The sequence below is a fragment of the Corvus cornix genome, chromosome 3, assembly GCF_000738735.6.
Source record: "Corvus cornix cornix isolate S_Up_H32 chromosome 3, ASM73873v5, whole genome shotgun sequence".
In the NCBI taxonomy this organism is placed as follows: domain Eukaryota; kingdom Metazoa; phylum Chordata; class Aves; order Passeriformes; family Corvidae; genus Corvus; species Corvus cornix.
In genome coordinates, this window is record NC_047056.1 from 46,933,485 (window position 1) to 46,960,366 (window position 26,882).

The 26,882-nt window shown below is 36.9% G+C and overlaps 1 protein-coding gene across 16 annotated transcripts in view; it reads left to right on the forward strand.

Moving 5' to 3' along the window:
* The window catches only part of WDR64 (WD repeat domain 64), a 72,103-nt gene that overhangs the window by 18,911 nt on the left and 26,310 nt on the right, over positions 1-26,882 (forward strand). For 12 of the 16 annotated variants that reach the window (XR_005604053.1, XM_039568124.1, XM_039568130.1 and 9 more), the window contains 7 exons: positions 353-382; positions 4,589-4,696; positions 6,306-6,520; positions 7,044-7,178; positions 9,862-9,941; positions 15,936-16,075; positions 26,320-26,406. Coding sequence is in view for 15 of the 16 variants with exons in the window: in XM_039568124.1 (XP_039424058.1) it covers positions 353-382; positions 4,589-4,696; positions 6,306-6,520; positions 7,044-7,178; positions 9,862-9,941; positions 15,936-16,075; positions 26,320-26,406 (795 nt within the window). In the remaining variant the exon portion in view is untranslated. The remainder of the gene's footprint in view (positions 1-352; positions 383-4,588; positions 4,697-6,305; positions 6,521-7,043; positions 7,179-9,861; positions 9,942-15,935; positions 16,076-26,319; positions 26,407-26,882) is intronic. The other 4 variants (XM_039568128.1, XM_039568133.1, XM_039568127.1 and 1 more) reach the window with 2 other exon arrangements.

Genomic DNA, 26,882 nt, shown 5'->3' on the forward strand with positions numbered 1-26,882 from the left:
TCAATAACCATTAAAAGCACAATTCCATCAGAAGGCCAGCTGATCTATATTCCATTGTAAAAATGAGTATTTTTTACTTATTTTGCTCACTCCAACATCTCAATGTAGAAACCCCAAACTGAACAAGAAACTATGAAACAACTGTGAGAGAAATAGAAGTTTTAAGTTTTTCACTATATAAAAGGGAGCAGGCAGCCGGCAGGTTAAGGATCTTTTTCAGATCTTAACCACCTACTCTTTCAGTTGGCAATTATTGTTCTGATCTGCCTGTGAAGAGGAGAGATGACTTTGTTTAGACTTCTAATTTAAGAACTTACTTGTTATTTTGACCGTATCATTTTTGATTTTTCAGATGAAGGTTCTGGCAACCATCAATGTTGAAGTAAGTTCTTTTTTTTCTCCGTCCTGTTAAATAATTTTAAGTAAAAATCAGCATGTACTAAATAGAAATAGTTAGAAACTGAGCATTATTCTAATGCCACATTTAACTTTGAGACTTCTGCATGATTTGTCATAGGGTGCTGTAGGTCGAATAGTTTCAATTTATTCCTTCCGGTTATAGAAACAATTGAGTAACTTGATTTCTTTCCTCTGATAAATGAAACCTCAGATAAATGCTACTTTTACTACCAAATCATCCTTTATCCATTACCTGGCTAGAATTTTTTCTTCTAAAATCCAAAACTTCAATTGTCACTTTAAAATTAAAATAAGTAAAATTTTAAACTTGTTAATCAAAAACAGTTCTATATTTTGCTAGTTAGATGATTGACTACACAGTATATACATTAAAACCTCATTTTTACCCTGGGAGTAATAGAAATACTCCACAGCAGAGGCCCTACTATTTGAAGTCAGAAAACAGCTCTGGGCCTGAGTTGCGTTCAGTTTTTACAAGGGCTAATCTGACCTGTGGAATTAGTGCAGAGAGGTACCTGTGAGAAATATTCTTGAGACCCGTTGACTTTTGGAAACTTTGACTAGAATTAGAGCTTCTCCTGCAGGTGTGCTACAGGAGTAAATTTTAGTTGTTCCTGCTTTGCTTGTAGGAGCCATTTTCCCCAATCCAAATATGCAAAGGTAGGATGTCCCCCAGAGATGCCAAGGGGAAGAAGCTGGAAGAAGCTGGAGTGCTAGCCTAATGCTGCAGTGGGCTTCAGGGTCCCTTTCCTTTCTGAGCACTGAGCACTTGTCTTAAAATGGTTCCTCAATGAATGTGAAGAGTTTTTTGCTGCGAAAGTAGGACAGTATTTTGCAGCTGTGGCAGTATTGGTCACCATTGAAGGAGATTTTTGCCATAAGAAGTGTGAAAGAAATGTTTAACATAATGTATGTTTAACGTAATGATATCTTTCAGTATAATGGTGTAATACTGTAATTGTTAGGATTGTGATTCCAAACAAATACAACACTAAAACTCATAGTTTTAGTATTTGTGAGCATCCTCTTGTTTCAGCTCTGTGTCAGATCTGTGTGGGCTACCCTGATCTGCTGTCACTGTTGTTACGGGCCACACTCCCATCCTTTCCCAGCTGAGATGTTTCCACTTTTTCAGCCTTTCCTAGAGACAGGAAGAAGTAGGTTTAAAACAATTTGGATTCCTCTCCGTCTTTGGGATGGAGGATCATTGCTCCTGGGGATCATTCGATCAGTTGAGGTCATTACTGCTGAACATGACAGTCTCTACTGTAGCGCATAAAGTCTTTCGGGGGAAAATCTTTGGTATCCCAGGGACATTTGATTGACTGGGGAGCTGACAGTGAAAAGGAAGGAGAAACCCATGCCCACAACCCTATGAAATCCCTCTATGTCTCAAAGATTTTATGGTATTTTGTGATGTCATTTTACTTTTGCTGAAGTTATTATATTCACTTTTTTTTGTATCAAAGTTATGAAATTTTCAGATGGCTTAGTTAAAAATTACCCTTTTCTGCTTTGTGCTCTGCCTTGTCTTATGGAATTGGAATTTTTATCTAATATTCTTATTTAAGTGTTTGCATTGAATATTCCTGCCCTTGTTCAATCGAATTTTTTCTCATCTTTCCTCTAACTACTGCACTGGCAAGAGAATTAAAAGGGCTTTTATTGGACTTGAGGTCCCTGAAATTTTTGATGGTTATTGAAAGATTTTGATGCTTGTAGGACATAATATTTTAAGCTATGTTGTTCTTTAAATATAAATTCCCGAATTGAAATGAAATAAAATTCTGTATTTCTTTGAGATAATAAATACCACTTTCCAGACAGTTGAAATGTATGATGCTAATAAATTTATTAACTTGGGGATTCTTTGAGAGATTTATCTTTAGAATTTGGTCACAGTTTTTCTAATGTAAAGCATGCTTATAAAAATGGAAGCTTTGCATCTTAATAGCTTTTATCTAAACACTTACTAAAAATCAAAGCACAATATCTTATGTGAGTGTAAATCATCACCCACCAGGTACTTATTAAAGATACGGTGAACAATACTAGTTGAAGACTTCAACACCAAATGATCATAATGTACAGCTATGAATGATAGCTTATGATTAATATCTAAATAGCTAAACAGAGAAGGATGACTTTGCCTTTCAGGGCTTACATTTCACTTCTGATATGCAGAAATAATAGTACCTTCTTCTCTCACTATAATTATTATGCCATTTTCAACTGTTTTAACATCATCAATACTGGCATGAACAGCTAATTGATGAAGCTATGTATTTGTGTGCATCTTCTTGGAAATGAAGTAAGGTACTGAATTCAGGACTTATTCAGAGATAAGTTATCAGACTAGAAACATTCTGTCGATTGACAAACAGCGATGTGTGTAGAGGGTGGCTTATAGATTGCAACAATCCTTGTACTCCTGTGCTTTCTTCCATTCAGTGTCCTCATTTTTGAGGTGTTTCAGAATAGAGACCCACTCAAGCAGAGTGACAGTGGTCTTGGCCCTGAGGATATTAGGCCAGAAAGACTGTGAAACACAGTAGCGCTAGAAATAAAATCCAGTGGACTGCAGCCATCAGAGCTCTCCTAGAATCATGATGGTATAAATGGAACATGAACTATGGGTACATTTGTTACAGGGATGTTATGGAGAACAGATCACTTCAAGAAAAACTGATTTCATTTCTTGATGAGATTATGTGTGAAGAGTAGAGGCATAAATATAATACACTTAAAACTCTGTACAGTATTTGATTTGGCACCACACAACCTTCTGTTTTAAAGTATGACCACTGGGGAAAACAAACCCCACCAGAGTGTATTGATTAACAATTGTCCAGCTGACAGGTCCCAAAGATAATAGTCAGCATAGAATCATTGCTGAATGATGATGGGAATACTGGTAGTAAATAAACCACTCCTTTCAAAAATGGAAATAAAATGTCTTTTAAATATTGTGTAGAAAAGCACAAACAAATCCAATGGATAAGCCAGACAAAGTGAAACAGAAGCTGTATTGAAAACAAGAGAGGAAAGATAAGAGCCCTTGAGTGACAGGATAGAAAAAGAAAATAATGAAAAGGTTGATCTGGTGCAGCTGCCTAGTTTGTCTGTCAAGTATGGCAGCACTAAGAAGAGAAGTTCTTACAACCTTTCCTCTAAAGCTGAAACCTGTTACTTTGACTGCATCATCACAAGCCAACACAAGAAACTAGTGACTTAACTACAAATGTAAAATCATCTTTTTCAAGCCATTTAGTCATTTTTATATGATACTGTTATAAGGACCTCAAAAAGCCACAGTTAACAAATTCTCCCATATGAATTACCAAAACAATCCACAAGGCCTCTGCAGGACTGACATTTTCCACGTTTATTTTAGTAAAGGGCACAAAAAATCCTTGTAAATGTATTACCACTTGCCCACAGATCATTAGGAAGAAAAGAAGCTTTCTCCTGCAACAGTGTTGACATCCTCTGTCAGGATTTTGGATCCTTTACACTAAGAGCAAAATCAATATTGTGTACAACAATGGAAATAAAAGTAGAAGCATTGGGAGTCTGATCTATACTTTGCAAGAGAAATTGTTTTACATTAATACCTGTATAATAGGAGGTATACTTGACCAATGGCTTAATATGGGCTTATGTATATATTTGTAAATATTTGATCTACCTGTTGCAAAAATTAAAATTATTTAACAAAGTTGCTTATTTTCATAAAAATTCATTTCAATGGGATTTTGTTTTTATAGCTGAAATTTTGACTGGTTTTAAATTTCTTTTGTTTCAAACCAAATTGTATCCAGGTAAAAGCTTAATCTGCTTTACTATGGATATCTGAGCTTGCTCAGGGTGCTTTTCCAGTGTCATTACAGTTCAACTAACAGTATATGTGTATTGTGTCCTCTCATGTGAAACATTTGTGCCTCTGAAGTGAGTCATTAATAATAGAGGTTGAGCCTGGTGCCTCTGTAACTTCATGTATGAGCTATTCCTGGAGTTAGAACTTTGAGTGGGGCTAAACCTAGTAGGTGCTAGTGCAGAGTATACATGGTTTATGTAGAAGTGGTTTAAAATATGTACTTACATGATAGAGAAGTTAATAAATTTACAGAGAAAATCCTTCTTTAGCTACTCTTTTTATTTTCATCAGGATACTGCTTGGATCACTGGATGTGATTTCCTGCCTAATCTGAAATATGTCGTGGCTGTAACTGAAAGCACAGTCATTCTCTGGGACTATAAATCAAAAGAGAGACAGGTATATGTTAGATCAGACAAATGCCAAAATGAAACCTGAAAGTTGATCAGTCTTTGTTTCTGATATGCATTCACATCGCTTTGGTCTAACAGGTTGAAGGCTTTTAACTTTTTTCTTTGTAGGAACTCAGTGAAACAGTGGAATTTACACTAAAGGAGGAATACTCTTTACACACCAAATGGAATTCATAAAGTATAATAAAAGTTTGGAAGAAAAAGAAAAATTTTACACTATAGTGCAAACAAACCCCCAAAGAATTTATTTTCCATGTGTACCTAATGCACACATGTGCACCTGTATATCTAATATGTGTGCATGGACATATATATATTTCAGAATCTGTTAAGAATCAAGGAACAGATTTTCCAAGGAATATAACATAGGTTCTTTTTGAGGTAACTTCCGGTTTTAAAGAAAATATTTTTTCATATCCTGTATTTTGTTCAGGACTTTCTAAGACCAAAAACATTTTGATGTTAATAATGTATGTCTAAACTGTTAAAGTTTTCTTTAATGCCTTATGCATCTTTTCTGACCCATATTTTAGCTTTTTCCTCCTGTTTCTGGGACTTCTCTTGGAAATTCCAAGTTAGCTGAGATGATGAGGAGAAGCAAAGTAAATATTTTTAGGATAAGATTGTCCTAGGACTTTTTTTTCCCCCTAATACTAAAAGGCTGCTTCCCAAGCTCAGGCAGGTCTATTTAAGTCTTTTTTTCAATCCAATTGGAGTTCTGGGAGGACGGCTCAAAAATTTATTCTCCACCTATTATTCTCCAAATTCCCTCCAGTCATTACATCAGTGAGAGTTGCAGATATGTTGATGAATAGGTGCAGCTCTCTTTCAGGACCACAGAAATAATAGTTCTATATCTCTGTTATGTCTCTTTAATATTTCTGTGCTTCACAGGCAGCATCGGTGCAGTTAATTGCTATAGCATGTGAACAGTTCTAACCAGTTTAGGCTGGCAAGGATACTTGAATCAAATAACAGGTGGAGTCAGGCAGTAGAACCAATAAACAGTGTAATACAGATGACCCAAAATCCCATCCTGGGCCTTCCAGCAAGGTGCCACAATGACTTGTGACTGTATTCATTCCCACTATCTCTGTGCCTCAAAAATTGAAACACCTGCCCATATAAGTACACTTGGCACTCCCAGGCTGTATTATTAATTAGGACTCTGATATAGTTTCTCCCTGTGTGTTACTGCTATATTTTGTGGTTTGAATTATTGTTTAATTTGGTTATTTCCAATTTTCTTGTAGATAGCATCTTATTTTTGAACAGGAAACCAAACCATATACAGTCTTAGCAAATATACCATATAGCATGGAGAGATCCTTCCTAGAATTTGTAATTAATACTTCTTCACTGAAATGGAAAAAGCTACCTATGAAACAGAGTCTTGCTGAAACTCTTAGGGTTTGCTTTTAACTCTGCTTGGTGATGGTCTTCCCTGAGTTTCTGATATCAGGAAGCAGCAATCACGGGAGCAACTAGAAAAAACAAAGTCAAGATTTGAACACTGATGTAACTAGATAAGCATGATAGGTTCAGTTTAAGGACCCTTGTGCAATATCTAATAAACTCTCTAACATATTCCACAGAATAATGGTTTTGTCATCAAACCAATGAAAAACTGTCTGCTCTGTGTTTCTACGGTGACACTGTCAGATCACCTGGCTAAGGATACCATCTTAATGGGAGATGACAAGGGTTATGTTTATCTGCTTACTCTGACCAATGATGACTTCATAATGAAACAATCTAAAGCTGAAAAAGAATCACAATTTAGGTTCATGGACTCTGAATCTTTTAACATGTAAGTTGCATATGATAAAATATTAGCAGTCTTGTATTATGTTTTGTTTTTAATTTGGGTTTTGATTTCCCTAAATGGAGGATTCGCTTCTGTTTATAAATTAACCCCATCAAACCAAAGAAAATAATTTTTGAAACTGCAGTAAGTAGGATTCGCTTGTTGTTGTGTGAAGGAAATGCCAGCATTTTTGGTAGAAGATTTTACAAGAGATCTTACAACAGAGAGGATGCAGAATAAAATTCAAGGAGAGAATTCACAGTTGCTGTTACCTGGTTTGACAAAGGAACAGCTTTATTGTGCCCAATTAGATGGAAGCATGATTGTGACTAGAAAAGTGCATGGTTCAACCCCGACTTTCTCTCTGCTTGCATTTAAGCTGGAAGAGTGGTTCTGTATCTGCCCTGGATATTAAATGTTAGCATTGGTTGTATATATAACCTCACTGAAAAAATCCCTGTCCACCTACGGACACATCACAGTAGTTGCTACTGTAGCCTAATAACTTCTCCATTGATATCCCTAGGCCTAAACGCAAGCTACATGATGACTGGGTTGTGAAGATTAAGTATATTTCTGCCCTAAAACGTTTTGCATCCTGCTCTACAGACAGTATTCATTCATTTGTTTTGGATGACATAAAGCGACTAGAGGACAACCTGTAAGTATCTGACATCTTCTAGAAAGCAATAGATCTTCTGCTTTATAATTCTGCTGGAGATCAGTGCCTTGTAAGATGTCATCTTGTCATAATGAATCTGCCTTTTCTATTAGCCTTGTTAATAAAAACAAAAATACATTTGTTTAAATGCTTGAATATTTTTGTGTGCTAGCTTTTGATGTAGGAGAGGACTGTCCATATATGTTCAGTACTCACAACCCTTAAAATATGTTATGTTGACAGTTTTGTCTCCTCCAGTTTCTCCTTAGCAAGTAAATCTTAGTTAGAAAGTTGATTGTTTTGTCGCATGCGTATCATATATCCATTCATTTAAAATCTATACCCAGAGAAAAATAAACTAAGTTTTATTTACAGTTTTAGTTTCACAAGTTTGAGTTATACAAGATTAAACCAAGAACACAATTTATTCTGAGGGCTGTGAAGTGGTTCTACTATGCAGCAGGAAAGAGGTTATGGCCTCCTTATTAGTGCCAAGTCCTTATTCATGTGGCTCATCAGTGCTATTAGTTGATTAAGCTGATTCCAAGCCTAATTATTCTGTGAATTCAGAAAAGTTTATAGCACAATTAAATAATACAAATTGAATTCGATGTAAGAAGGACCTATAAAGAACATATAAATAGAACTTTTCATTCAAATGTCTCAAAAAATTGTAAATATTATATCAGCTTCTCAATTCCTCTGTGAGGTAAATCCAGAGAAATTAATAGACTTTCAAGGCTAGTAGCTACAACTATTATAATCTGTTTTATTTCTTGTATAACACAGGCCATAAATATTCATGTAGTAATTCTTGAATCAATACAGTAACTTTAAGTTTTATGAGTATTGCATGTCTGTTGAGGATGGGGAAAGTGAACTATGAAACACTTACAGATTGTCCAAGGTCACATGCGTCAGCTGAGAAATCCTGTTTGTTTTTGTTGGGAGCTTTGGAGAAATAGGATTAGTTAGAAGAGAAAGAAAACTAAGTCTGCAGAGCCAAAAATCTAGTCAAAAGAGTAGATGCTACCATCAAATACTTCAATGAAGAACATAAACTGCAAATACCTTGGTAGTTCTTTTTCATTTCACACTGTCAATAGTGTCTCCAAATGCAATAAATACTTATCTCTAAGCAGTTTCACAAAACAGGTAGATGAATTTATGTTCAGACAACTGAAAAATTACACAGCTCTTAAAATGAAATTAATAGTCCTAAAAATATCTATAGGTCAAATCATTTTGAAATGTCCATTTAATAAGTAACTCTTATTTAAAAATATTATTTACTGGTTCTAACAAAAGAAATTTTCCCAATTAACTTCGCATCAAGGAATTGTTATTGTACTCAAAGAGGGATGCAGTGCATCTTCTCCCTTATGTGACTTGAGTTTCTTTGTCAATAATGGCTGGTGAACACCTATAATATTTTCTTGTAAAGTATTTAAAAAAGGGAGGTATGCATATGGTCACAGGGTGCTTCTGTTACAAGGCCATGGCTTGGACAGGACTTCACAGTGCCAGAATCCCTTATTTCCACTGATCTTGGAAAAGTATCAAGACTGTTCATTAAAGAGCTAATGAACAGTTATATAGAATTGTAAAAGGTGAAAAAACCTTACAAAATCTGTTAATCATACATTTAAATCAATTGTTATTTTACACCATCAAGAGAATCAAGACTTCTCTGTTAGAGCTCTGGAAAAAAAATCTTTTCTCCCTCTAAATAATAGGAAGCAAGCAGCCTTTTATTTACACCTGCCTAGAAATAACAAGCTCTTTCATTAATCTGCAAAGTTTCCAGAGTCTTTTGTTAGATTTACTGTCACCCCCATTTATGGTTTTCAATATTAGTGGCTACTCTAGTCCAGAATAGATGAACTAATACTTGTCTGAATTTCAAAGGAAAAAATTAAATGTATACTCATTTAGTTCTGTACAGCTTATTTACACTGGAAGTCGTTGTTTCATGGGAATGACAGGTGTATACCTTGCTATTGCTACATCCAAAAATCAATAAAATATTCACTCATTAGTAGAAATGGATAAAAATGGAGAGATAAGCAGAAGTTGCTCAAAGGATGGGTTTAGAAGGGACACTGAGTCAATCTGAATCTGTGTTAGTTGTTTGAATTCCCATGCTTTAGCAGTGAATGTAATAGAATAGCTGTTGAGTTTCACATACTTGTCTCATGTTGTTATACAACACAAAATAGATCATATAAAGAATAGTCATTATACAATACATTGTACAGAAGCAACAGAAAAGTAACTGCATGTAATGTAACATTGAGATCACAGTAGACCTCCATGTCTGAAACAGGCAATTGTAGTTGCTTTGGTACTTTTCCTCAGTGATTAACTGCTTTAAGCACACAGGCTTGTGTGCAGCTTACTTTGGCAACAGCTACCAGTTTGGGAGTCTGTTTGGAGTTTGCCTGTTAAAAGATTCAGGTGTATAAATTGGATATTTATTTCTTTAATGGAAAGTGCACCCTCTTTCTGTTTCATTGGTGCCAGTATCACTCCAAGTCTCTGTTACAAATCAATTCGCTTTTAACATGAGATTGTATACGTTATGCAAACAGCTATTCTGTATACTACAGAAAAATAAGGCAGAATGACCGTAGACTGTATTTTTCTAATATTTCTTACATGATTGTTTTATTAACAATTGCAGACCTGTAAAGGAATTTTCTGTCTCTAAAGGAGTAAATGCCTTCACATACTGTGGAAAGGCAAAAGTCATTGTTACTGGAGGTAAGTATCGGGTTTTTTCCAAGACATACTCCTTCATCCATTTCTTCCCAGTTATCCAATAATCTTATGGGCCTGTCTGCTTCAGTGGTCATATTTTGTGTTGCAGAAATGTTGCTGGAGTATGGCAGCAATCTTGTTTATATATTGTGTCTGTTAAAAATTGCAATGTCGAACATAGGAATTCTTATGTCTATATTTAACAAGAACTAAAAAAAATGGCCAAGACTGCTGTCCAGCCTTGATAATATACATGGCAGTATAACTCAAAAAAAAAAAAAAAAAAAAAAAAAAAAAAGACCTAGACATGGGAAATAATTCATGTTGAATTTTAACAGTTTCCCCAGAGGAAAATAGTGACAGATACCAAAATAAATATCAGACGGTTCTATTGATTTTCTAGACACAAGATTTAAGGGAAAAGCAATACAGCTGTAGAAGAGTTATTAGTGAACATTCTGAAGTTCAGCCTTGGAGCAGATACTGTTTACACTGATTACCTTGTCATAAAAAAGTAGTCTGGAGAAATGTACTGATGACATAAAGGAGGTCCTATAGAACGAAATGTGGGTAGAACTGGAGGATTTTGCTGTGGTAATAAAACCAGGGTGAGGTGTCTGAATGGGAAAGAAAGTCAATTACACAGGAACTAGTAAAAGTTTCTTTTACACGCTGGAAATCTTCTTCTGGAAATAGAAGAAGAGAAAAATCTGGGTAAACTTTCTAAGAAAGTTATAATAGCTGTGGTAGGCCAGACCAAAGGTCTGCCTAAAGCGCTCCCCCCACTTTGTCAGTGACCAGCAGTAAACACTTGTGGCACAGAATAGGAATAGGACGACCATGCAGCAACACTTGCCCTAGGTACCTGTGCTGGTTCTATATTGCTGATATGAACCACATTTGAGAAAGATTAGTTGAGTATAGAAAAAGGGTGGGGGAAGTCTTATCATGGAGAGACTGTTCATAAAACAGAATCACAGAATATTCTGAGTTGGAAGGTACCTGTAAGGATCATCAAGTCCAACTCTTATGTGAATGGCCCATAAAGCGATTGAACTCACAACCTTGGTGTTTTTAGCAGCAGGCTCTAACAAACTGAGCTAAGCTCTAACTGCACCACTGTGCAAAGATTAAAAAAGTATAGTTTCTATAACGTAGAAAAGTGACAATTAACAAGGAATGCCACTGATGTCTATTAGAGCAAAAATTAGAGCAGTGATGTTCAGAAAGAGTCTTCTGTCCAGTGGCAGTTGCAGAAAAATATTCTCAGTTTGAAATGGAGCTTGGAATTTTGAAAAGGTTAGATTGCATACTTGTTTGTGATGGTTGCAGGATAGACTTAAAATGCAGGAGCTCCTATCCCATCTAAACAGATACCTAATCAGAATATTTTAGAAGCAGATGAGTTTTCTCAACATTGAATTCTAATTTGTTTTGACTTTCACTACACAAAAGTATTGAAAGTGTGGGCAACATGAAAAAAGTTTAATAATACTGTGTTTAAGGACTCTGTAATGATGATTTTGATGATTTTTGAAAAAGCGTAAGAAATTATACTTCTAACAGTCTTCCTGTCAATTCATAATATTTACATACCCTTGAGCTGGAATCCCGTCTTGCTTGTTCACCCAACAGCCATTGTCTAATTATTGAAAGACATCCTTCTGCCTCTCACCCTCATTCCCAAAGCTTAGCCCTGCTGCTCCCCTTGAAAAAGAAAGGAAATTATTCCTGAGCTGTATTACTAAGAGTCTCAGAACACAGTGGGAATGCATGTCCAAAGACAAAGACAGGGTGGGATCATCTCTTTAAGTTTCACTGTGGAGTTAGATCAGTCAGGGCCTACTATGAAGCCGAACCAAGAATTGGAATAATGCTGCAGGTCTTGAGAGTCCTGTCTGCTAAAGCCTTCAAAAGCTGAGCTTCAGAATTCTGTGCTCTCTTAATAGAATGCACTGCTCACAATGGCACAGCATGCTGCCAGGCTGGAGCGCACTATGTTTGCCTCTATATCTTAAAAGTCATCTCACTCTTAACTAACTGAAAAACACATGTTGATGATCCAGTTAATGACAGATGTAAGCTATTTAAAATGAACACAAGCTAGTTAATTAGGGAGCCTGCAATTTTATCTGTAATATACCCTAAAAATCAGAGACCATAACAGGTAAATAATTCAGGAATCATAATATATAGATTTCTTGGTGACATGTTCAAACATTTGTAAAAGCTATGTTTATTTGTCGCATTCAGCAATTAAAATAAAAGGAAAATCCAGCCTTTGATTGCAGGCTAGCTTCTAAAGTATTCAGCAAGGATATATCTGCTAAACGTTTTACTAAGCCTCAACTTAATGTTATTTAGCCAGGTGTTTATAGCACAAATGGAATGTTACATACTGTGATGAATTATTACTGTGATTATTAAAGAAGTCATGTTTTAACACTCTTCTTACTGAAAGACACATGCTCATGAGTTTTTCAGTACTGTGACGCAACCTAATTTTATCTTCTAGATATTTGATGTTTATAAAAATGAATAAGATAAAAACAAACCTGGTACTGAGTTTGCTTTTCATGCTTAAGGCTAGATTTCAACCAGTAAAATTATAAAAGCCTGATGGCAGCCTAAAATATGGAGCCCAGAGTAGTTTAAAATAACTTCTTTGTGTACCATTTTGCATTAATATTACATTGAATGGTGAAGTTACATGGTTTTCTTCTTATTCTGTATTCGTTTCAATTCCAGCTATGTCTTAATCATCACTTCAAGGGCATGACTGCAGTTAAAATCAAATTAGGTATGCATATAAAAGCAGGAGATGATCAGGTTTAAATGATACTTCAACTTCTAGCCCTATTAGTTCTTCAAATCTGGCTGTTGTTTTCCTGTGAGCAATGAAGCAGAAGAAAAACTATTCATGTTTTCTAAATCTAACAATAACAGATTAAGACTGATAAAAGGAACTACTCTCTGCTTGTTCAGTTTCCTTTGTGAATTCCTGGAACAAGTAAAGCACATTTTCAGGAATTCCCAGGAATCTTAGTGATAGAAATCACATACCAGAACTCCTCTAATATTAGCTCTCAGAAGCTAATGATGCAGTCTAAATTTAAGAAAAACATAAAAGACAGACAAGGAAGCATAAAGAAAAAATATTGAGACATTTGTCAGTATGATAAGCTAGTTTGCCAGATGTCTGACTGTTGTGAAGAGATTTTGCAGACATTATAAGGCAAGATTATTTAAAAGACAGATTTGAAGGAAAGACAAGTTCTTTTAAATTATAAGGAGTTTTCTGTGTGAGAGTAGCAGCATAGAAAGAAACCAGGAGGTATATTTTTCATTTATAGTCTATAGAGGATGCCAGGCTAAGCCTAGTATTTCTCCATTCAAAAATGTTATTGTTCTCAAGTGGGTTTCAACATCACTGAGGTGCAGACAGCTCAGCAGACTTGTAATACCGCACAAATTGCAAAACTGTGTCGTCAAGAGAGACAGTTTGACAAAGCATCACATGTTCAAAGAAGGTATTTGAGTCCGTAACATCTAACTAGAACAGAGCTGTGGCTGTAGAATCTGACTTCTAAAAAAACCCTAAACATCTGTTTTTATAATTATTTGTCATGGAAAGGACCCCCACACAACTGAATCTGTTTGGATTCAAATCACTGATTTCACAAAATCTTAAAAATTTGCTGTTGGATAGATCATCTTCTTCAGGCTTTTCTTGAATGTGCTTAATACGCACACTTTCTGTGTCAGGATTCTTAATCCTGGAGGCATATTTGGAGCATGGAGAGAACAAATGTTCCAGGAAATGTTCCAGTGTAGCAGTGAACGTTAGGGCCAATCTGGCATTAGTCCAGAAATAGAGAAGAGAATGCATCTACTACTATAAAAAAAAATCTAATATAAATAATATCTACTATAATAAATAAAATCTACCATTATCTCCACGTCAGTAAAAGGAACTAAAATTAACCCACAATTCACATGAAAAGCAAACAGTATTTTTAATGTAGGGAAAGGTTTTCTTCCCAAATGTCACTTGATCTTCCAGTTAATATCTGAAGTAAATGGCAAGTATTAATGATTCTACTCTTAAAAGACATTCTCTGTGCCAGAATTAAAGGGGGCTATCCTCCCCTTCGATCATCTGCCATTACTTCAGGAATATAAAGAACAGAGCAGTTAGGAAGACCAAGAAAGGTTCTGTTCCTCAAAAGTGCAGCAAACAGGCAGTCAAGTTGATCAGGTATTGTCAACAGCTTCTACCCAGTTTTCCATCATCTTAAGACATGACAGTTTCCATCTGGGGCTGGTAAGAGGTATGTTGTTGAAGCAATGTCTGTTCCCTCTGATGTTATAACCAGTCTCACTGGAGGCTTTTGTCTACTTTATTTCATGTCCTTCTCATGGGAGGCCTGCAAGCTGAGTTTTACTCCCATGGACTTGTTTCTCAGTATATACTGACCTGGTTACAAGGGTTCTGCTAACTTGCAGGTCCTGTCTGGGACAGCCTAACACAAAATCTGAGGAAGTGAGCAGGGACCCACCATGTTCCGGAGTTTCCCCATCCAAAAGGGCTTCATAAACCATTTGTGCAGTTATAACCCATTTAAGCTACTTCCTGCCATGCTTACAGCATATAAAGATTATCTAGAGTAGTTTTGCCTGAAAAAGAATCTCTTCCCCCTGAAGTTTCAAGCCAGTCATCTACTTACTCATGGCCCTCCTTTCCTGTGCAGAAGTTCTCCCTCCATTGTGCTGGTACAGCTGTTTGCATAGTTGAATTCTCAGTCACACTTGTGAAATGAGCTGGCATAAATCAAAATGGCTTTCTGTTGTAGTTATTTTAAGAGTAGATCATTCCTCCAGTGAGCCTCTCTCATTTAGAGAGAAGCCACATAAACAGTGGAATCAATTTAACTCAGAGAACAATATTGTTTAATGGAGGAAAAGGGAGATGGTGCTCCTAAACAAATCACATCTTGCTGCATTAAGAAGGAAAGGAATAGATTTCTGGAGAGATATGGAGAGACTGACTAATGGCAGTAGGTTGAACAAGCTTAAGGAAGATTATTAACATAATTGAGCTGAGCGCTTAACATAATTGAGCTGGTTCTCTTGGGGCATGTACTTCTTAGTCTGTGGGGTTTTTTGCTTTTTGCTCTTCAATTTAAGCTGAGAGAAAACTAAAACTTGAACAGAAGTCTAGACAAAATGTGGCTATTTCATTTATTGTGTGTCAAAATAGAGTGTTCCACCAGATGCATACAATTCGTACAATTGCAATATTTGCCAGGAATTGAAAGTTAAAATAATTTTTTAACATCTTTGTGTTTTGAAATATTTATGGAAGCTGTTAGCAAAATAGTACCGAAGATTCAGCTATAACACAATCAAAGATTATTCCTTAAATTGTAGGCAAATTTGAAGTTTGAACATAGAGATAAGAATGAAACACCTAATTCTCATTTACTTTACTACAAACTCAATCATCAGCAGTTACTATTTCCTATCTGCCGTCAGCTTTCATGCCCACTCCTTTCTGCATGTTCTTCCATAGAGGAGGTTATCCCTTTGTGTCCTGGCTAAATGGACACAAAAATTTTTTTACATTTTTCTAAATTACGTCTTTGAAGGAAACAAAAAAATATGAAGCCCAGTTGTATTTTTATTAAAGTGCTCTGCTCCTCTGGGACTAGTCCATGTAGTCCCATTCAGTGTCCCCACCATTCCTCTAGTAAAATAAAAAGGCTTTGAAAAGCTAATCAGTTATGCATTTTTAATATGTGTTTGGGGATTAGCAATGAAACATAAGCTGGAATCCGTCCCTTAGAATGAAAAATTCACATCCTTATATGGGAGTAGTCTACCTGAATGAAAGGACAGACTTATGAACACTAAGCTCTCAATTACAAAGCTTATTTGCAGTACAAGTGACTATTCAATCTTTCTAACTATATATATTTCATTTTTTTTTTCTTTCAGGTAATGACAGAATCCTTCGTTTGTGGAATCCTGCTGTTAATTTTAGTCCTACAGGGAAGCTATTAGGACACAGACACAGTGTTGTGGAAATTGTGACCAATGAGAAAGATCAACATGTCATCAGCCTTTCCTGTGCAAAGGTAAAACACTTTTCTGAACTTCAAGGAAACAGGGCTGCAAGAAGGATCCAGAGAAGTACAGGCCTGTCAGCCTGACCTCAGCGCTCCGCAAAGTTATAGAACAGATCATCTGGAGTGCAATCACACAGCACATACAGGACAGCCAAGGGATCAGGCCCAGCCAGCACAGGTTTAGGAAAGGCAGGTCCTGCCTGACTAACCTGGTGTCCTTTTATGACCAGGTGACCTGCCTGGTGGGTGAGGGGAAGCTGTGGATGTTGTCTACCTGGACTTCAACGAAGCCTTCGAGGCCATCCCCCATAGAACACACCTGGAAACTCTGTCAGCCCACACACAGCTTGCACAGGTGCACCTTCACTGGGTTAAGAACTGGTTGGATGACCAGGCCCAGGGAGTTGTAGTGAATGGTGCCACATCCAGCTGGCAGCCAATCTCTAGAGGTGACCCCCAGACCTGCTCAATATCCCTACTGATGCTCCAGATGAGGGGACTAAGTGCACCCTCAGTAAATTCACAGAAGACACCAAGCTGGGGGAGTGTCGATCTGCTGGAGGGTAGGAGGGCTCTGCAGAGGCATCTGGAGAGGCTGGATCGATGGGCTGAGGCCAACAGTGTGAGGTTCAATAAGACCAAGTGTCAGGTCCTGCACTTCGGCCACAACAACCCCAGGCAGCATTACAGGCTTGGGGGAGAGTGGCTGAAAGCTGCCCAGCAGGAAAGGACCTGGGGTTACTGGTCAACAGCAGCTGAACTTGAACTGGGAATGTGCCCATATGGCCAAGAAGGCCAGTGGCATCCTGGCCTGTATCAGCAATAGTGTGGCCAGCAGGACCAGGGCAGTGACTGTCCCCCTGTACCCAGCACTGGTGAGGCCACTCCTCAAATCCTGTGTTCATTGTTGGGCCTCTCACTTTAGGAAGGACATTGAGGTGTTGGAGCATGTCCAGGGAAGGACATGAGGCTGATGAAGGGCCTGGAGCACAAGTCCTACAAGGAGCGGCCTTGGGAGCTGGGGTTGTTCAGCCTAGAAAAAAGGAGACGGGGAGGAGCCATTATCACTCACTACAACAGCCTGAAAGGGAGTTGCAGCCAGGTGGGGATCATCCTCTTCTCCCAGGCAACTAGAAATAGGACAAGAGGAAATGGCCTTAGACTGTGCCAGAGGAGGTTTAGGTTTAATATCAGGAAGAATTTCTCCACAGAAAGGGTTGTTAAACATTGGAATGGGCTGCCCGGGGAGGTGGTGGAGTCACCATCGCTGGAAGTGTTAAGAAACAACTGGATGTGGCACTTAGTGCCGTGATCTGGTTGACAAGGTGGTGCTTGGTCAGAGGTTGGACTCGGTGATCTTGGAGGTCTTTCCAACCTAAATGATTCTGTGATTCTGTGAAATCAATGTTAGAAATTCAAGTAGGAATCTATTTTTGAGTAAGCACTTCTGATAGTAATTGGTTATCAGTTTGTTTAATTAAAAGGCAGGGGTTTAGTTTAACATTTCCAAATTATTTTATGTTGAGAAGCAAGAATGGAACTATTTGACATACTATCTTCCCAAGTGTGATAAAAGAATGTGTACAATAGTAGATATTAACATTCTGATAATTTCTGTATTACTTTAGCAACTGTCAGAATTAAAACAGAACCTGTACTCAAATGCTTCATTCAGTAGTGATCACCTGCAAAAATTTCCTGCAGCTCTTTTACCTTTCTCTCTGCCTGCCTGCCTAAATCCATAGGTGGAGTTCTTCTGGTGTCTCTATGTATCTTGTTCAGCTATTGATCTCTTTCTAAGCTGTGTCTTTTACAAAGCTTACTGATCCAAAGCACTGCCCATGAACAGGAATACTAATAAAATCAGTAAAAACACTTCTTCTACCAAATATTGTAAGATTCTGCTGGAAATAGATGGGTTTACAAGAAGTTATTGGTGGAATCATGGTGTTGGTGATTTATATCATTATATCATTTGTCACTTTTCAGGAGAGAATAAAAACTTCTGTAAATATGTGTAAAAATAAAAGAGAAGCCCCTGAGGGAGTAGTTGTGAATGGCTATGGAACTATTTCAAGAGTGGTCCAGTGCAATATTTTCAGTATTTAGCACTACTCAATATCTTCTAGCATCTACAATGATGGAGTAGAGAGGATAGATACTAAATCAACCAGTTACCCCAAACTGGTTAAAGCTGCAGGCTTTGAGCAGAAGTATTAGAGTTCAGAATGGCCATTGAAATTGAAGGTATGATCTATGAAAAATAGCTCCTATAAATCAATAATTAGTCAACCGAGATATCCATTTATCTCAAAGTTTTCCAGATTTTTATTGGGTTATGTAGGAAATATTCCTGCCCATGCCACTCCTCTGCTCTAATTGCTTCCTACTGCTCATTGTGGTGACAGTAAATACCACATTTTCACTTCTTTAATCTTATTCTTAAAAAATCCCGCACATTTCTAAAAGTAATACTGGCTGAAAATAAATTATCAAAATTTCCCATCTTCACATAATCCTGGAGCCATAACCCTTCCCCCTTCCTCACTCCTATAAACCTATACCTGTCTGTTCTGTAGTAACTGTAACTTTGCTACAGGCATGCATTACTGTGGATTAAGGAGGGTTTTGACAGATAGCCTGCAAGCTATACATGTAGGAAAAATGCAGTAAGATGTAAGACATGACTTAAGGGGAATGAATGAACATTAAGATATTTATGGAAAAGCAACTGAGAATGAAGCCCCTGGGGCAGTAAATGTAGATCTCTTGAGGGCCCTTCTGGGCTTTTCTGTGATTCAATATGATGATTCATAAGAAAGCAAAATCTATTTTAAAAGTTTCCAACTATGTGGACATGTGATCTTAACTAAATATAGCTGAGTTGTGCCAATGACGTCAGTAAGACCACTTGTATCTGCAAATGAATATATGAAAGTATGTTTTAATTAAAAGCTATGCGTGTTTTAAATAGTGCAATGAGTTACAAGGCTGAAATTACACTTCTCAAAAAAAAAAAAGAAAAAACTCAAAAAAATAGACATAAATTCCTAGACTTTCAAATGTCAGATAAATCTTGTGGTCATAGTGAAAACTATATCAAAAAAGAAGGAATCCCTCACAGAGAAGTCTAAACACAGACTTTCAAATAAAGTGCTGATCACTCTGTACCTCAAATATGCAATCTATAGATGATACATAGTATACCAAATAGCACAAGGAGGTCAGCTATAACAGGATTGCTTCCAACCTACTTAAAGCACATTTGTGTTTGATAGTCAAGAAACAGGAATTAAACAGAGGTGTGCAACTTCTCAGGGAACTTTTAACTTTACTTTAAACATTTAATTTGTTTCCACCTAAAAAACAAAGACCAACTTGCTTTTCCATCTGCCTAGCATAAAAAAATCAAAATAGTTTTCTCTGTTTTGTTTCAATCTTTCAGTGACTGTGATATAGGAGGCCGCTGAAGCAAAATATGGACAGCCTATATATCTATACTGAAAATAAGTTAGAGACATATCAATGATCTCATAGAAGCATTGTATCCTAGCAAAGCAAAATCTCTTTATATAGATTTTACAATAAATACTTGACAGAATAGGAGAACTAGGGAAAAGCTTAGGAAAATTTAATTAATACTTTTTCAGAACCTTCCCAAAGTTAAATTTAACCTAAACCATATCAGCTATCCATGTTAAAATAGAAGCTTTTTTATTGTGCTATTTTCAACTAAAGTTGCAAAAAAGGTGAAAAGTAGGGACTTTTAATTTTTTTAAACTTAGGTTTGCAATTGTTATCTTTGTTACATAATTGGTACATTTGAGGATTCAGACTGATTTTAAACTTTATGGCTATTTTTCTTGAACTATATTGAGAAGTTCCTTGTCATTGTAAAGATATTTTTATGCAATATCAAATGTGCTCACAAGAATGTCTCTGCAGCCTGTATGTAACTGATTTATTCTACAGAGTTCAAAAATAAGGGATCACATTGGCTTTTGGTTTCAGACTTGTGCTGCAGCAAAGCATTGCAGTCTGAAGAAGTATTGGCAGAATTAAGGGCTCAAAACCTGCAGTGAATGGTTTTAAAGATGCCACAAATGTTACACATCTATTACCAGAGTACTGGGGGATGTATTTGATGGTGTTAGCCTTAGTTTCATACTACAGAACAGAAATGTACGTTGTAGTTTATACAAAAATGTAAAAATGAACAAATCCGAAACCGTGGTTTCACAGCACTAGTGAAAGAAGTTAGAAATCACAGGGGATTTATATTATAGTGGAAGAGCTAGCTTAGAAGATTATTAATTCTAACAGTCTGGACGTCGCAGAGCATGGAAAACAGAGTAGATCCCAGGAGAAGGGAAGGGAGGCAGGCATCAGTGTGTTAACTTTGTGAGGTAGATTCCAGACATACAGATTACTCAGCAGGCCTTGGCTCTGTGGAAGCCCAGCTCAGCAATAACAAAAAAATCTCTGTATTACCAACCTCTGTTCAGCACAAATCCAAAACACAGCCCCATACCAGCCACTGGGAAGAAAATTAACTCTACCCCAGTCAAAACTAGTACATTTCACTAGATCAGTTCTGGTTTTGTCAGCAGAAGAAACACCTGAACAGTGTTGTCTTCTTTTTGGAGCAGACTTCTTTATTTACTTGGTGGCATTTTTGGCGAATACAGATTTCTGGAAAGCATTGAAGAGAGCTCTGTGGTATTTAATCTAACTGAAAACAAGTTGTCCTGAGCCAGTAATAACAAAAAAAATTACAACTACAATTAAGAAACTGTTTTGGAATTTGAATTCAAACACTGGTTCTATTTAAGAAAATGAAGATTTCTTTAGCTATTACAGCACATAAGCATTTTGTTTTTTTCCAATATTATAAAGATTTCTTGATAGAACTAATTACTAGTAAATAGTTGTCAGGCAGCTATTAAAATTTTTCTAATTCTCCTATCACAAAAATTAAACTTAGTTTAATTGGGTTTATAACATAAGAATATCTACAGATTAGGCAGAGACATTAATTTGTATATAATTTCTGTATGACCTTTAGTCCTATGAATTAGTATTTCCATATTAGTGACATTGAGGTAGAGGGGAGGGCCAAGGCAGGAATTGTCATAATTCTGTGTTGCTGAACTTGCTCCAGAGTATAATATTCATGGAAATAAGTTTATTCCTGATCTTCCAGATTGTGAAGACCTTAGAGATAACAGTTTGCATAGGTGCAGTTACAGCTGTAGTCCACAGCTGTGTCTTTTTCTTCAGCAATTCAGTTAAGTGAATTTACAAGAAGATCTGAAATGGTGATGTGACCCATGTGTTCCTAATCATAGGAACATGCTCTGAATCTTGTGCTGAGATTTCCCACAAGCACAATCATATGTTAAACTATGTACCACAGACCAACAGGAACTGCATACATCACAACTACAATTACAGTGTGTCTGTCTTGACTTCCATTGGTTGAAAATATTTCCAAAAAGGAATTACTGTTAAATTTGTCTGAAGGTATTAACTCATCCCTTGTGTCATTGTACCAAAATACAGGCTCAGGTTTTCATAGAATACATGGTTGCTAAAGTGTCAGGACGTTATATCATAGATTAGGTTATTGGCATAAAAGTAAAAGCGTAAGTATATAACTGTAAATGCGAATCTGTATAACTCTTTGATTGGAATTATTCTGCAGAAGGCACTAAAGCAGTTTTCAGGAAACATTTTTTGCAAGATGACTGCCAAAGCCTATCTCTAGATTTATGATTGTAATATCATTGATACCTATCATTTGGGAACAGAAAATAAATAAAAAGAGGAATAAGTGATGTATTTCCTACAGTTAGAATTATTTTACACCTTTTCTCTACAAAGTAAAATAATATGGCTTATTCAAGCACTGAAGCAACATCTTTTTTATTGACAAGAAAGGCTGGTAGAATACATTAAGTCCTTTTAAAAAAGCCAGCTTTGGACTTGGAATTACAGCTAAGCAGCATCCTCAGATGCTTCAGGATACACTAGATAGACAATGAATTATGACGAGTTTCAAGCCAAGCAAGTCAAGGTTGTCCTGTATGAAGGTATTTGATCTGCCTGGTTATTAAATTACCACTAGTGCATATTTCTACAAATATCAGTACTCTAAGTTAATAGAAATTGCTATAGTTGTTCGTTTGCTTTTTTCCTGATGGGCCCAATAAACAGAAGAACGACTTTTACAGAATGTATGGTAATATGAGAACAGTCTGTGGGGTAAAGAAACAATGGAAAACTGTCTTGATGCTTCAGCACAGATAGAAGAATACTGCATAGGAAATCTCTACTGTGGTTTTTTTTTCCTCTCGTTCATGTCACTCAGTCCTTCATTGCCCCTGTCTCTCTATAGTTTGCCCATTCTTCTTTTCGTCCTGCATCATGAAACACTTATTACTTAATTTTGTCATATTACAGAACTGATTGAATGCATTCAGGAAGCATCAAGGGGAAAAGAAAACCACTCATAGGCACAGGGGCTATTGAGCTTGTGGCAGGAAGCAGGCCTGAAAGATGATGTTACACTCTGTGGAAACAAGGAGGTTAAGGCTAATGGCAGAGACCAGACCAGCTCTTGTACTGAAAGGCTGTGGAGCAATGACAGCCACTCTCTCTCACTTAGTGCAGAGTGGGGATTCAGAACTTGAACAGTGGAGGCTACAACTTCATATCTTGCCTATTTGAGTTGTCAGTGGAAGTCAGAAAGCCAAAATGTACTTCACCAGTCGTTTCATTGATTTTACTAGAACATCTCCAGTGGTGGGTTTGGTTGAATTAGACCACCTAAGTGAGTCAGGAGAAGAAGATTTGAGCCTACAGGCTTCAATTCATAAAACCAGTTTTGTTTGATGATCAGTAGGGCTAATATAAGAAGCATATTCCCAGTCTTTAAACCACTGTACAGTATCATTTGTAAACACAAAACCCTTGTGTTAAACAAGTGAAATCATTGTTCTTCGTTTTTTTTCATTTTAAAAGTAATTTCATTTTTTGCTAGCTAAAGAGCAATGCTCACATTTACACATGGCAGGAGAGTCGTGCAATAAAATTTCTCATATCTCCATTCTGGGGCATGGGAGAGTTTCATTCCATTCACAATTTCTTTTAAATCTAATGCAGCCAACATGATGCAACCACATAAACATTTCCTTCCTAAAATTTGCCCATCCTAAGGTAATTCTGTTGTACATATGTTAGCTTTATTCTTACACAAACTAAGGGTAGATTTTTAGCATTTCAGAGAAGATAAAGGGAGGTAAGATATGTTATTAGTTCTGTCATTTTCTGACTTTTGTAAATTTACTCAACCCCTAATGTTATCAGTCTCCTGTCTTCTGTCTCCTGATCTGTTTAACATAGATTGGGCAATATCCCTGTGGGAAGTCATAAGTGTCATTTTCTGTCTGTAACTGAGCAGGTGATTGTATCAGTGCCTGTTAGTGTGGATGTTTGTCTAACCTGTTTTGAAAGCACGTGACATTATTATAAGGATATATTTGTAGTACAGTCATTTGTCTTCCTGAAAACTGAGAGCAACTCAGCTGGAAACACACTGCTTAACTTATGTCAAACCATGCTAATCATGGCTGTTACTGGAATGTACCATAGAGCAACAATATTAAATTTAATCTAGATAATTTGAAAAAGAGGCATTTGGGAAATCTGCTCCAGTCATCCTTCACAAAAATTATGTGGCCACATCTATATCAGCTACACTTTTGTATACAGCTTTGAAACCCAAAGTTCTCTTACTGCTGTGCTTTTATTCTTTTTGGTTTATTTGTTTCTCCCAGATATTAAGAATTTTATTCTCCTCTTATATTGCATAATCCTTCAATAACATTGAATATTCTTCAGACTTTTCATGTAAGATACCCAATTTTCTGTTATTTCCTGTCCTGTTTTCTAATATTCAAATTACTCTGTGCCTTAGGTAGTCTGCAAAAATAAAAGTCACTACAAAGTTAGTCTACAGAAGTCTCAAGGGATATCTCATCCATGTATGCAAATATTAGAAAGGAGGGTGTAAAGAAGATGGTACCAGAATCTTTTCAGTGGTTCCTAGTGACCAGAACAAAGGCAATGAAAACTGAAACACAGGAGCTTCTGTCTGAGCATGAGGAAACACTTCTTTACTGTGTGGGAGACCAAATACTGACGCAGGGTGCCCAGAGAAGTTGTGGAATTTCCATCCTTGGAGATATTTCAAGTCCATCTGGACATGGCCCTGCTCTGTGTGGCTTCACTTGAACCATGGTGTTAGACAAGGTGATCTCCAAAGGTCCCTTCCAACACAGCTGTTGTTCTTCCATGAAAAAGTAAAATTCCTTAGAAAACTTTGTCTAAGGTGAGAAAATCATTCTAAGATTGGTTGAAGATTGACAGGAGGAACCTTACCTGGTTTTTAACTTCTGATTCAGGTATCCATGGGCAGCCGCCTCTGTCCTACACCCCTAGCTTCCTGTTTCTGACCCCCACACCATCTAAATGTCCACTGAAGTGGTTCTCCAGAAGTGTTGAGTGTTATTTTGTCTTTGCAGCAAGGACCAGGTCTGTCTGTTGGCTGCACATCCTGCACACAGTATAGAGACAAGACATGCAAAGCATTTACACACTCTAAATAGCAGCACCCAGTATATATCCTTCAGGCTCATTACTATGTAATTAGATTCACTGTTGCATATGACAGTTTCATTTCTTTCCAGAATCCCTTCATGTTTGGGAAAAGTAAGTAATTTTATATACTGCCAGATTAATCATACTATCTGAGGAAGTGATTTGGAATGCTCATACTTTTGAACTTTGTCAAGTGGCTGTCTCAATAAGGCAGTAGTTATAGTACTGTCTGCTGCACCACATTGCATTAATATGATTAGAGCTAAATCCTATTTCCCTTAACTTCACAAGCAATCCCATTGACATCAATTTGTTCCTAAGTCTTCTTACTGTGACAGGGAGTTGTAGCACTTTGCAGGATCACCTTCAGGGATCACAAGACACATATAGGCACTCTCTGCAGATAACTTACTCTATTAAATAACACAGCAAGCAGAACTGCAGTTTGACATTCATGCCTAGTGATTTTTGTCTTTGAGGCCTCAGATGTTCTGTATGAATTTGTGAATTTTTTCACTCAGACCGTGGAGCCTTAAATGACCCTCTCAAACAGGTGAACAGAGTAGCAAACAGGAGCATATAAACTAAACACTTCAACAAAAAAATCTACTTTAATTGTTCCTTACTCTTCTTTGTCTATGCCTACAGTGAATACTGTGGCTAGCGCAACTTCTTTCTGCGCCAAGAGTGATTGGATTTTGGATTTTCCTGCATAAGTGTTTTTTCATAAGTCCTTTTAAAGACTTGCAGCATCACCATTCTGTAAAATTGAGGAAGGTTGACTTTTTCAAAAAACAAATATTCTTTAACTTTCAAAAAGTGTCAGCAGAATGTGAGAGTTTGGAAGAACTAAAAGAAAGTTACTGTTTCCTCTGAGAGTTATTGAGATATTTCCTGTAGAACAGTGTTTTAAAGTCACTTATTCTTAACTATCAGTAATTTGAAGGGATTATGTTTTGGTGGGGGAAGGGGCAAAACCTGAACTTCTTTAGTCTTTATCTGTCTCAGTTAATTACAGATAGAAAGGAGAACAGGATTTGCTTCTTCCAAAGTCAAAGCATGTTTCCACAGTAGCATCCTCATAAAAACCTGGCAAGAGATAAATGTTCCCAAGACCAAACTTTATTGTTTTTACTGAAAGCATGTAAAAAATTTATTTACCAATTTTTTCTGGCCCTATTTCCCATCTTTTCTCTATTTCCCTCTGCTCTTCACATTTTAGTTTTTAAGATGAACCTTTTGCCTTCTGTTTGTCTTCAAATGTATTAAGGAAAAAAGAAGAGAGGTGTGTTGCTGGTTTTACGTGATCATAAAACATAGGCTTTAGAGCCAACGGAAGAGATTGTTCGGACTTTTTTCTGTGTTCTGAGTTTTAGAGCTTGAAGGTGGTGTTCAAGAGGAAAGTGTTTATGAATGCAAATATAGACATTTGAATTTTTCAAGGGATGTTAGAGGGCTCAGACGGGGTCTCAGTGGCAAGAACTCCCACTGAATTCTGGGGGGATTTGGTTCCCAATTTTTATCAGTGTCTGTAGAAATTCCATCTGTAACTATGTGATTTTGCCACTGGGTTGAAAAATGAATGACACAAGAAGAGCACCCCAGCACAGAAGGAACTGATCCAGATTGCAATCCTGGAGAGGATAACAGAGTCGTTTACTGGGGCTGTTGCCGCCAAGGTAGGAAAGAGATGGAATGTGCATTTCTTGCATGCCCCTGTGCCCTGATACCAACTGTGTGAAGAATGCTGGTCACAATGTGGGAACACAGGCAAGAATCCCTGCGCTGCTAACTCTTTAAAAAGTCTGTCTGTGGGTCAAGGCAAATTCTGCTAACAACTAAACCAAACCAAGTTTCTCATTAATGTAGGTTACCATAGTAAATATAATGTTGTTGGAAGTACAGCTCAGCTTTCCCTATAAGGTTGAAACAGTGGGTTGTTTCCAATAGAGCATGAAGCACCTTCTTTCCACATTCCTTCTCCTCCCTAATATATTTTGTTTGCTTGTATATGGTCTGTATTTTGTGATTTCAGAAGACACAGTCTAAAAGCACTTTGCTGTAAAGAATATGTTCTCAAAGGTTTTCAGGGATTCCTGGTATTTCTCAGGCTGCTGTGGGAAATTCTTCAATAAATAAGTAGGATAGTAAAGTT